Here is a 12,577-nt window from a genome sequence, read left to right as displayed (position 1 = left end):
AAAGCATTGTTCACATCAAGTTGGTGAAGATGCCATCCTTTAATAGCAACTAAGGCAAGAATGACTCTAATGGTGATTATCTTGGCAACCGGAGAAAAAGTGTCCAAATAGTCTAACCCTTCAATTTAAGTATATCCCTTTGCTAACAACCGAGCCTTGAACCTTGTAAACCCATTTATTACCTATGGGAATCACTCCAGGAGGGAGTTCAACAATCTTCCATGTTCCATTGAGTTCAAGAGCTGAGATTTCAGCTTCCATGGCCTTTTTCCATTGATCAGACTTGCTAGCTTCAGAAAAAGATTTAGGTTCTGGGACGTCTAACAAACAAGCACTATAGACAGCATGTAAAGGTGACAAGGCATGGAAAGAAACATAAGACTCTATTGGATAAGGAGTACCTGAATGATGATGCTGGGAAGAGATGGATGTATTACAGTGATAGTCTTGTAAATATGTGTGCCTTGTTTTATGTCTGAGGGATCTCCTGCAGGTCGTAATAGGATGTTCTTGGTTTGTTGGTGATGGGGAAGAAGTTATGGGAGAAAGAAGAGTAGGAGATACCTAATTATGTGAAGATGAAATTTCTGTGTCAGCTTCCTCTAGCTGATCAGGATCTGAATTGGTGAAAGAGGTGGGTGAAAATGGTATGGAGATGCATTATGGTACAGAAAAATCTCCTGGCTGTTCAGCATTCAAGACATAAGGAAAAATGAGTTCTTCAAACTACACATTTCTAGAAACATGTATCAACTTTGTATTTAGATCATAAATCATGTAACCTTTTGTTCCTGGTTTATATCCAATAAAAACACATTTGTGAGCTCTAGAATCAAATTTCTTCCTATGAAGAGAAATGCTAGAAATGTAGCATAGACACCCAAAAACCCTCAAATGTTTTAAATCAGGGAGCTCACCATATAAAATATGATGAGGTGATTTTGAACCTAAAACTTGGGTTGAAACTCTATTAATTAAGTGTACAACATGAGTCACAGCAAAACCTCAAAAAGATTTTGGCAAATTTCCTTGGAAAAGAAGTGCTCTAGCAACATTTAGAATGGTTTGATGTCTCCTTTCCACTCTACCATTCTGTTGTGGAGTTTCTACACAAGAAGTTTGATGGACGTTGCCTTCTTCTTGATAGAAAGCATGCAAGAGAAACTCAGTTCCATTGTCTGTTCTTATTGTCTTGATTTTGCTATTAAATTGCCTATCAACCAATTTTGAAAAATGTTTTAGTGATTGTTCAGTTTGAGATTTGTGTTTTAAGAGAATTAACCAAGTGTACCTACTGTAATCATCCACAATGGTTAAAAAATATCTTTGGTGATTTACAGTTTGTATACTATAAGGGCCCCATAAATCTAAATGCAATAATTCAAAAGGTCTTGAAGTTTTAGAATTACTAACTATAAAAGGTAGCTTCTTTTGTTTGGCAAAATGACAAACATCACATACATGCTTGTGATTACAATTGTGTTTATGAAAGAATACAATTCTGATAACATGTTTAGCCTAGACTCAGAAATGTGCCCAAGTCTAAAATGCCACAAGGCATTAGGAGAATAGGTAGAATTGTGTGTTGAAGATGTGTTGATTTGTGAAGGATTTGTAGTTGGTTTCTGACTAGTCTTGATCAAGTAATACAGTCCATCAACTTCTTCAGCAAAACCAATCATCCTCACAGACTTCGAATCCTGTATGAGACAATCATTAGGCAAGAAAGTAATTGTACAATGTAGAGATGAGATCAGTTTTAATACAGAAATGATGTTTAAAGAAAAATCTGGGAGATATAAGACCTGAGTTAGAATTAGATGAAGATTTAAAAGGACTTTACCAGAATGTGTTGCTAGAACTGTGTTACCATTTGGAAGTTTTACTGATATAAATTGTGATTTCAATGGTTCTAAGAAGGTGAACAAGGATTTATTGGAGCAAATGTGGTCTGTTGCGCCTGAATCTAATATCCAAGTTCATGAAATTTTGGAATCGGCTAAGCAAATCAAAGAATTTGGTTTACCTGAGTTCAAAGTCAGATTGAAAATTGGAGTAGTGGTTAGAGTTGCAACCTGATTGCTTCCTGAAGAACTAGCTGGGTTAGAAGACTGGATAAGGGCCATGAGAGCCTTATACTGCTCTGGTGAAAACTGGGAATGCTGAGGCATATTTGAGTCTTTATTGGATACTGAATCATCTCCATTTCCTTCCACTGATCCAAACATCATGCTATTTGTGTTGCTGTATCATTTCCTTTTCCTTTGAAATTGTTGGGATATCCATGCTTTTTGTAACAAGTTTCTACTGTATGCCCTGCCTTGCCACAAAAACTACAAATCTTAAAATTGCCTGAACCACCACCTCTCGCCATGGAAAATGAAACCTGCATAGCTCTTGAACTTCAAGAGCTCTGATACCATAACACTAAACGCACCATAGAAGGAAAGGAATAATTTGTGTAATTTTCACTGTTCTCAAATGATACAAACGAAAGGCTATATATAGCTAACTTATGAAGCAAAAGACGACAAAAGAGAATGCAGAAAACGTGCAGTACTGAAAACAGAAAAATGAAAAATGGAATCTAATTTGTTACACGAGGAAAAAAAATATCCACTATCGAGCATGACTGTGTTGAGCATGACTGCAGCATACATAGTGCATCAAATGCATATGTATTCACTTATCACCATCATAAGCCATCATTTAAGATTTGCGATAATAATCTACAATTACGTGGTCTCAAACAATTTATATATGGACATTGGACAAAATTTAGTTATAATACTGTAAGTCCTAAGTCCTGTTGGTGTTATTTCTCGGTTAGAATTAGAGTTCCAATTCAATAATATACATAAATAAATATCACTGAAGTGTACATTATATATAAATACATATTATCAAGATGAAACTTTAATTCTAATCGAAAAACAACTATGTAAATTGTCCCTATTGTATAACACAACCACATTTTCTTGATTTATGAAAGAGTTGATAACATATCAGATGGAGATTTGAGGCCACATGATTTGGTATAATAATTTCTCCCATAATGGACCATGATCCCAAGTACTCTGAGGCAGAATGAAACTATGAAGAGACATTGGCTCTCTGCAAGATCATAAATCTTCTTCTACTAGCACTCTCCACACTTTCACCAAGTTTAGCAAGATGTTCCATCCTCTTTTTCCATAACTCTGAAGAGCCTGAATCATTTGATTTTTCTTCAGGCTCAACCGGATCATTTTCAGACACCTCAATATCTTTATCATCTGCAGGGTGTTGTTCTTCATCAGAGTCTTGGATTATCTGCTTCAATCTCTCTACCACCTGACTCATTGTTGGCCTATCTTTTGCACTCTTACGCAGGCAATGATCCGCAAGTTTGGCAAGTTTTCGCATTCCTCCAATGGAATATTGTCCTTCAAGTAGTCGTGGATCGATTATAGTGTCAAACCTTTTGCTGTCAGAAGGGTATTGCTTAACCCACTCCAATAGTTTTTTCTCTGTTTTGGGTCTGTTTCTTTCCATTGAACGCCTACCAGTGAGTATTTCATATAACACCACGCCAAAACTCCACACATCACTCTTGGCAGTGAGATGTCCTGTCTCAATGTAATCAGGAGCAGCATAGCCATATGTTCCCATTACCTAACATCAAAAAGAAGTTTGCATGAACACAGTACAATCTTGATGGTCATGTATTAAAATTTAAAAGTGTTAACTTTTATGGCTTATATTTGGTAAGTCTTGTACCTACACAAGAAAGAATAAAATATGGATTGGTGAGACATCAATAGAAGAAAATATAGAAAATCAGTTAAGGTGATGTTTAGACATGTAATTATGCAAAGGTTAAGGAAGAGAGTATATTGCAAAAAGAAAAACGGGGTCAAGAAAGGCTAAGAAGCACATTAAAGAAAATTATAAAGAAGGATTAAATATATTTTTTATTCCTCAAGTTTGGGATAAATTTGTTTTTGATCATCAAACTTAAAAATGATCATTTTAGTCTTTGTAATTTAAAAAAAAAATATTTTAGTCTCTCAAATATATCAATAGCATCACTGATAAAGACATTGAATCAATTGTGCAATATTAATTGAGTTTAATGTGTGATACTTTCATTAACAAGAACACTAATAAATGTGTTTCGTATAACTAATTTAGTAATAAGTGAGTTTTATTCGACAAACTCCCTCGTTACATTTGAGTATAGATTGAAATAAGTTTTTATAGACATGAGACTAAAAAAATTAATATTAAATTTGAGAGATTAAAACTAAATTTATTTCATTTAAAATACAAAAATATATTTAAGCATATTAAGAGGGATGTTGTAATAAATAACATCATTGAGGATTTAGTCTTTAATTGTGTTCAATGGCATAGTGCAATCCATGTAACCAATCTCACTTTAGTAAGATAAGACTTTTGTTGTATATCTGGTAAGTCATACTTACAAATAGTAAAGTTCAGTTTAGAATCTATTCAGAAGAATATTTATACAGTATATATGGGAAACTCTATCACCAATAAAGCTAGCAATAAAGTTTGTAATGAAATTATATCCACAGAAAATTCCAACATGGTAGTCTTCAGTATTCAAATTCTGTGAGATCAACCAATACAACACACTTATGCAATGTGGAAATGCTACTGAATAAGGCATGACACTTACAGCTGTTGAAACATGAGTATCACCAGCTACTGGTCCCTCCCTAGCAAGTCCAAAATCAGAAAGCTTTGGCTTGAAGTTTTCATCCAGTAATACGTTTGAAGCTTTAAAATCTCGATATATCACCTAAAGAATTAGTATACTAATCGTTAAAAGCAGAGGGAGAAAAGTTTAGTAGTTGAAGATATAAATAGAATTAAAAGCTATCTAACACCGAGAAAAGCAACTCACTGATAAGCAAATTGCAACTAATAATATGAAATCCAAGTGTATGTTATTACTCAATCAAATTGCCACTCTTAATGATATAAATTTATGCAATCAAATTGTGGTAGTGTAGTGGAAGATATTTATACATCGACAAGATCAAGTGGACAAATTATACAATAGCTGCTTGCCCATTCTCAGAAAAAGTAATCTAATTTCCAATTAATATTAGATAGTTTACATATATTCCAGGATAAATTCAAATTCTTAAGGGAATTCAGATATAATGTATATTCAACATAAATTTGCTCCATGATGATGCCATTAAGCAGGAACTAAGAACATTCAAATTCCTATATTGTTGTACATCATCATTAAGGTATGTAAGTTCCAGAAATTGTTCATATAAAGTAATTTTAATAAGATCCTATGAATGCAATAAGAGCCTAAATTTCAAAGGAATATGGTTTAAACAAATCAGGGCCAAGCTGGAAGAGAACCCTAGGTCAGACGTTTCATCAACAGATTAAACTAATTTGTTATGTGAGCAATATTCATTTTTCAAAAAGGATGGATTATCTAAGCTAATGAAAGAAGGATATTAAAATTTGTGATCCTCATCCCGATACTCTAAACTCATTGACTTTCCTTTTCCAACTCCTATTTGAATAAACTTCTCCAAAAACACTTCTAGGATAAGAAGGAAAAATGAAATAAATTTCTGAATAAGCTAATTTGTAGAAGCTATCTCCGAAATCTTATTTTTAATTTATATATAAGCTAATTTTAGCTTATGAAGAAGTTTATCTCAAATTTTCTTCTTTTTTTTTTTTTCTCTCAGAAGTATTTCAAGTGAAGCTTAACCAAATAAACCCTTAATCTAAAACAAAAGCAAAGACCAAAGAATAAAATTTGTTTGCTTGAAAAACACAACTATAGCAACCGCATCTGAATAGCCAAAACACATGCCATTGACTGAATTATCATAAGACAAAGTGGAAAGATCTGTCATTGACACAATTTTTTTTCTTTTGGGTGAATCCAGGATCTTACTGAGTTGTTAGTCAAAGATTAGTCCCTCAAGGTATTGAAATCCATTTAAAGGACTAACCTCATATTTTTCCATACAAAGGCTTGGGAATTGAAACATAGACAACACGTGTGCCCCCTAACTCGTGCTAAAATCATAATTCAATCAAAAGAATACGGCAAAATAAGGATACTATAGACCATGTGGTCATAGAGGCACTAATACAATGTTATGGACCATTTCTCCTAACAGCTTAAAATGTTAAGTGATGGCACATGAATGACCATGTACTCTAACTCATCCTAATGGGAGAAAAAGGGATAATATATAATCATATTGATTTAACTGAAACCTGAATTTCTAATTCTTCGTGCAGATAAGTTAACCCTTGAGCTGCTCCAAGTGCTATTTCAAGTCTTGTTTTCCAAGGAAGAGGATCACATGCTTTATTGAAAAGGTGATACTCTAAGCTTCTGTTTGGCATGTATTCATACACAAGTAGTCTCTGGATCCCTCTTTCATCATCCAGAGCACAGTATCCAATAAGCTTGACAAGATTTGGGTGTTCCACAACACCAAGAAACTGAACTTCGGTCAACCATTGCTTATGACCCTACATGATAGAAGGGAAAATAGTAAAAGGATAATCAATGTAAAAAGAAAATAAAGAACATTTTATCTCCTCTATGCGAATGATTACTAACAAATATGTGCATACATAAACAACAAATATGTAATATAGTTGATCGTTCAGGATAGTGAATTTAGCAACATAGAAATATTGTCTGTTACATAGTTAACACATTAGAGTATTGAACTACATCTAATAAAATTATACCAGACAAGCAGAGACACAGCTATGGAGTTACATTACAGTACCATGTCCGTATATGTAAAACAAACTTTTACATTTGAAACATTTAATGCAATCAAATAATTTTTCCAGTGAAAAATATGACTATATAATATATATGTTGTATATTTTGAAATATTTCAAAAGGTTAATTAATTCGTGAAATTATTTTGAATTTAAATTTAAATTAAATTCAAAATAATTATTTTATTAATTACTGGTATTAAATTCTAATTAATATCAATTTTAATGAGATATGGTAATTTGACCATTGTAGTTTTAATTATCAAATGTTTCAAAATTAATTGATTTTAATTATCATGATTAATTAATGTTACAACGGTCAGTGCTCCTATTATAAATATTGAAATTCAGGGTCAGAAGCATGAATCACTTCTCTCTTCTCTATTATCTCTTTTTCTAAACTTGCTAATTTTACATCCCTAATTTAGTACTGAGAAAGATCTCTTGGGGAGTTGCGTGGGAGTATGCGGATATGAATTGCATGCCTCAGGTTCTCAGCATCCATGGCATCAGGGAAGTATATTATTCATACTTGAAAGAGAGGAATTTTGCATCTGAATTGCCCGAAGAAATCCTCACCAGACAATTATATATATAATTTACTTGATCTATTAATTAATTTTTTTTATTAAGTCAGAAAATATACAAATCAAATCCTATTTATTATTAGTACATATAAAGTATTATATTATTCTTGAACCTAAGGTCCAAGGATGAAAGAAACAACTATAATGCATAGACATCTATATAAGTCATTTGAACTTAACTCATACATTGATTAATGTAGACTAAAGTAATGAGGTACTATCAATCATTTTCAAGATAACTGAATAACAGAGGAAATAAGAATCGTTTCGCACTAGCCAATCTCCATGCTTTTACTAATGTTAGAGAGAGTACATAGATTGTGAAGAGGATGATATAACCCTATCTCTTGGGTAAGGCAAAATTTCTGATCCATTGAGGATGAGGAATATCAGTTTAAAGACAGGGCAGGATAAAAAAGGTTGGTCATCCTTTGCACACTTTTCCGTTAATTGGAACATATGGTAAAACCAATGTTATAAAAACCGAATCAATCATTAAATTGGTCTAGATAGTAGTTTAATGATTTAGGAGGATTACTTGTTGAACTGATAAAACCGGTCTGTATTAAAAAAAAATTGAAAACATAATATATTTGAACATAATTTAAGATAAAAAATTAGATATAAAATTATATATGCATAATATATTTGTAAGACAACATCTCTAGCTTGTGGTAATTGTGTTCTATCTTAATATGAGGGACAAGGTTTGAGCCCCCTTGGTAACAAAGTGCACATTTTTCTAACTTTTTATTACTTTAAAAATCACATTTGCAGCCCGGACCAGATCACCAGGTCATCAGTTTTTCGGAAACCGGTTGGTTTGATCCGGTTCAACTACTTCTCCGAACTGATAAGCCAATCATTCGGTCAGGCCACTGTTTTCCGGTTGGACCGGCCGGTTTGCACAACACTGGGTAAAACAGTCTTCAATATCATTAATGTTGATCTTAAAATCTATCAGAAGACTGAAGGAAAAAGAAAATCAACCCTGTAGTCAAAATCCCTGATCAAAAAGTACTGATAACAAAATGATATGCAATAGATTGAGGACTTGTTGCTCTTGCATCAAGGGTTTAACTTTAACAGCTAACTGACTAACCAAAGGTAATATCTGGCATTGTCTCATTCTTATGCACAATAGTTCAAATCCTAATTTTTAAGTATGAGATTTTCTTCACAAACAACAAACAATTTATTGTTTCCCCATTCTTGATACTAGACTAAGATGGTCATGAATAGAGATTGTCAGTCTGCAGAAATAGCCAAAATGTAAAAAAGCTATAAACTACAAAAACTTTATCTTCTAATTTGATCCACTATTTGTATCAATGTAACTTTACATCAACAATAAACAAGAAAATAACTCTATCATTGTAACAGGTTTTTCTTTAAATTTTTTACAGTATTTTAGAATTTATACTGGTTCCACCACGCACATGGTACACCACATTTTTTTTTCTCTATATTTGTCATGATTTTAGCACAATAGTTAAAAAAGGTATGATGTTATCTTAAGGAATTTTGACATTTACTTTTTTATTGTACACTATTCAGTAAAGGTATCTTTAGATCAACTTTCATATCAATTGAGACAGTCTCTCCTGACCAAATCTTAAGGCAATCAATTTCCCCAAGAATTGGAAAAATGCTCGAGTTTGAGTAGTTAAGATAGGGAATGGATCATCTCATACAAGATACTAACATGACCTTGTCATGTAAAAAATGTGTCTATTTCTCTTTTGATAGACATTAGATAAGTAGGCCGAATCAATATATTTTGTGAAAATCTATCGAGAGAGATTGACCAAAATTTTTGCAAGAAAATTTCAAGTCAAAATCTCACCGGAGATTTCCATCAAGGTAGAAGCACATCTCAGTAACCAATAATATGCCAAGTCCATGGGCTATGGATATTGACAATGAAAAACACTAATGGTGTTTGAGTAAATATTTATCCAAAAAGTACTTTTAAGAGAAAAATAAAAAAGACAAATAAATTGAACTTCTCCATAAGATAAAATTAGCTTATGCTTATGCTAATTTGGAATTTTTGTTTCTATTAACTTCTCCAAAACCTTATTTTTAACTTATCCATAAGTTAGTTTTAACTTGGAAAAACCCATTTTCATTTTCCTATCTATTTCTCTCAGAAGTATTTCTAAAGAAGTTTACCCAAACAAACCTTAAATAGAATGAAAAGTAAAAATGAAAATCTCTAAAGAGTCAAGTATCACATGAATGTTGGGTGATACTTCTATGATGGATCACAAACATAATAACAAGAAAATAGAGGTAACAATTAACTAGGAAATTGTACTTTGCCTAATTTATATAAACTACATTTATGCTCTTTATATTTACTCATAAGGGAATGGTGACCGAGGCACTCTAAATGCTCTCTGATCTTTAAATATATGTGTTTATTTGTGGCATTCTCTGACAGATTACTTGCCAAGGAATTTGTTGAGTCTCATACCTGTAATCCATCCTTGTTAAGCCTTTTGATGGCAACTAAAACAGAATTCCCACTCCCATCAACAGGCTTGATTGAACCTTTAAACACAGTTCCAAATCCACCTTCTCCTATCTTAAGAAGCCTGCTGAAATCACTTGTCGCACGCTTGAGCTCTGTGAAGGAGAACACCCTCAAATTGTGACCCTTCTCCACGTACAGATCCGGTATACCGCGAGGCGATGCAGATGAGCATGAGGACTTGGTGACCCTTTCAGCCCCTGAAAACTCGAGTTTCTCTTGCTCTTTCAGTTCAGGTGCTGACCTTTGCTTCTTGTTCCTATATTTGTCTTTGAAATAGTAAAAGCACTTCATTGCATAAACAGTTAGCTATAATTCTTATGCAGTCTTTGATCAACCTGTTATCAATTCAACAAATCACCAAAAACAATGATTGCCAAGAATAAACCCTCAAAATATCATACCACCTAGAAAGAAGAAAAACACATCTATGTAGTGAATAGTAAAAGTACTTCATTACATAAACAACTAGCTATAATTCTTATGCAGTCTTTTGATCAACCTGTTATCAATTCAACAGATCGCCAGAAACAATGATTGTCAAGAATAAATCCCCACAATACCATTACCACCTAGAAAGAAGAAAAACACAACTATGTAGTGAATAGTAAAAGCACTTCATTGCATAAACAACTAGCTATAACTCTTATGCACAATCTCTGATCAACCTGTTATCAATTCAACAAATCACCAAAAACAATGATTGTCAAATCCCCATGATAACATTACCACCTAGAAAATAGAAAACCACAAATATGTAGTGAATACTGATACCCCAGATGTATCTGGAAACCAAAAGTGCAAAAAGTTTCAAAATTTATGCAACCCAAGAGAACAAAAAGATCAAGTAACAGAGAAAACCAGAAAAAGAATTCACACAACATACAACTTTGCTTGCAAATAGCACAAGTAAAATGAACCAGAATCTGCTAAACCTCACAAATAAGGCTCAAAGAAAAAAAAGGGTGAAGAAATAAAAAAATGGTTGAAATTGAAGGTAAATAATTGAATCCTCACAGGTGAAAACACAGAGAGGCATGGTTAGGCTAGCCAACAGCAGAAGTTCGAGAAGCTTAAACTTTGCAGGAAAACAAGAGAAGTTTCACATCCACAAATGTTGATTTTTCTTTTAGTTCTCTCTCTCACGGATATCAAAGAAGTAATTAAGAAAGTTTTCCGAAAGTTGTCCTTTTTCATTGATTGGTTGACCAAAGGCTAGCCAGCTTGCTTGTCCAGTTTCTGTTTTTGAACTTTGAAGAGAAAAAAGATGAATGCATTGACCAAGCCTTGGACGGATTGCTATTTTATTTTGTTTTTCAAAGCATCAAATCTCACATACACCGACTTATGTGTTCATTTAAATTTTAATACAATTATCATGACAATGAATATAGGACAAGGGATTATTACTCTATCATACATAGTCATAAATAAGGTTTAAATTCTTGTCCAAAAATCATAATATTCTGGTTAAAGAAGCACGCTCATTTTGAATAAAGTATTAAGTACAAGAAAAATGTGGTTAATTAGAGAAAAAGATTTATTTATAAAGTTCTCATATTTGTAATTATCAATAAAATTAATAAATATATCATACTAATAATATGATAAAAAAAATTGATCAAGTGCAATTTTTAGGTGCAAAACTATTTTTAATGAAAAAACATGAAAAGGATTTCCAAATGAATAGAATTAACCACTGAGGATATGTTGAATTGATAAAGATTTTATTCCACTATCATAAAGATTCAAATTTGAATTTTGTTGTTGTTAGTAAAAACAATTGTTCAAAAGTGCCTAAAATTGAGTCTTGAGATATACCGTGAGTCATAAAAACTTATTGGTAGTGCATTTAAAGGACAAATTTTAAAACAAAATGGCTAATTAAAAAGGTAAAAATTATAATTTTAATGACATCATAATTTATCTTCTGCGTATATACATTAAAATAATTAATTTAAATTAAAAAATATTTTTTTTACAGGTAAATGAGAATAGTTAAAGGTTCCTTTGCGAGAATGTTTTAAATTTTTGTAAACATCTTATACTTTTTTTTACATATTATATATAAAACTAGTTATATTCATAGAAAATTTAACAAAACTAGTTATTAGATATTTAAACTAGTTAAAAACTACCAGTAACGTAAGCACGGATAGTCCTAGTTTTTTTTTTTTTAGGTTCGTCCCTGGAGTATCCACCGCCGATTTAACACGGCTGCATACACAAAGCAGGATCCGAACCCCTGACCTTGCTTAAGCGTGGATCAACCCTTACCGCTGAACCACACGCTTAGGGTTGGATAGTCCTAGTTTGACCATTAATATACAATTACATAAAAAAATTTCTTGTAATAACATTCATATCTAACTTACAATAGGATTGTTTGCCATATAAAATAAATGTAATATCATGTCAAAACAAACATATAATTGTTGACGATCTCGTGAGAGCTAAAATTTTGAAATAAAAAATTAAATATATTTTTAGTTTCTTAAATTTAAAGAAAATTTTTGTTTTGTTTCTTAAATTAAAATCAATCTTTTTAGTTTTTGTAATTTTAAAAAATATTTTTTTAATCTCTCATGATATTTAACATATCAAACAATTATTAATCACTTTTTTAACATTTTCCTTTAAAATCATTTTCAAAATATAT

At 32.1% G+C, this 12,577-nt stretch overlaps 1 protein-coding gene across 1 annotated transcript; it reads right to left on the bottom strand.

Annotated features, from left to right (window-relative positions):
- Window positions 1–2,832: 2,832 nt before the first annotated feature.
- Window positions 2,833–11,200, bottom strand: LOC109818359 (putative serine/threonine-protein kinase PBL19). The gene is made up of 5 exons (XM_020383805.3): window positions 10,936–11,200; window positions 9,862–10,256; window positions 6,271–6,531; window positions 4,685–4,807; window positions 2,833–3,654 (listed from the first exon to the last, which is right to left on the bottom strand). The coding sequence occupies exons 2-5, from the start codon at window positions 10,210–10,212 to the stop codon at window positions 3,094–3,096; spliced, it is 1,296 nt and encodes a 431-aa protein (XP_020239394.1). The 5' UTR covers window positions 10,213–10,256; window positions 10,936–11,200; the 3' UTR covers window positions 2,833–3,093.
- Between the last annotated feature and the right edge of the window lie 1,377 nt (window positions 11,201–12,577).

This window comes from Cajanus cajan, chromosome 3 (genome assembly GCF_000230855.2).
Source record: "Cajanus cajan strain Asha chromosome 3, NIPB_CcT2T_4, whole genome shotgun sequence".
In the NCBI taxonomy this organism is placed as follows: Eukaryota; Viridiplantae; Streptophyta; class Magnoliopsida; order Fabales; family Fabaceae; genus Cajanus; species Cajanus cajan.
Note: the sequence above shows the minus strand (reverse complement) of the source record. Positions and strands in the feature narration are given on the sequence as shown.

Bases quoted from the DNA above. Each gene is read 5' to 3' on its own strand.
- LOC109818359 (XM_020383805.3), bottom strand. From the start codon at position 10,212: ATGAAGTGCTTTTACTATTTCAAAGACAAATATAGGAACAAGAAGCAA. The intron at 6,532-9,861 runs GTATGAGACTCA...TCTATCATGTAG, and splicing joins TTAACAAGGATGGATTACAG to GGTCATAAGCAATGGTTGAC. The intron at 4,808-6,270 runs GTTTCAGTTAAA...CTAATTCTTTAG, and splicing joins ACGAAGAATTAGAAATTCAG to GTGATATATCGAGATTTTAA.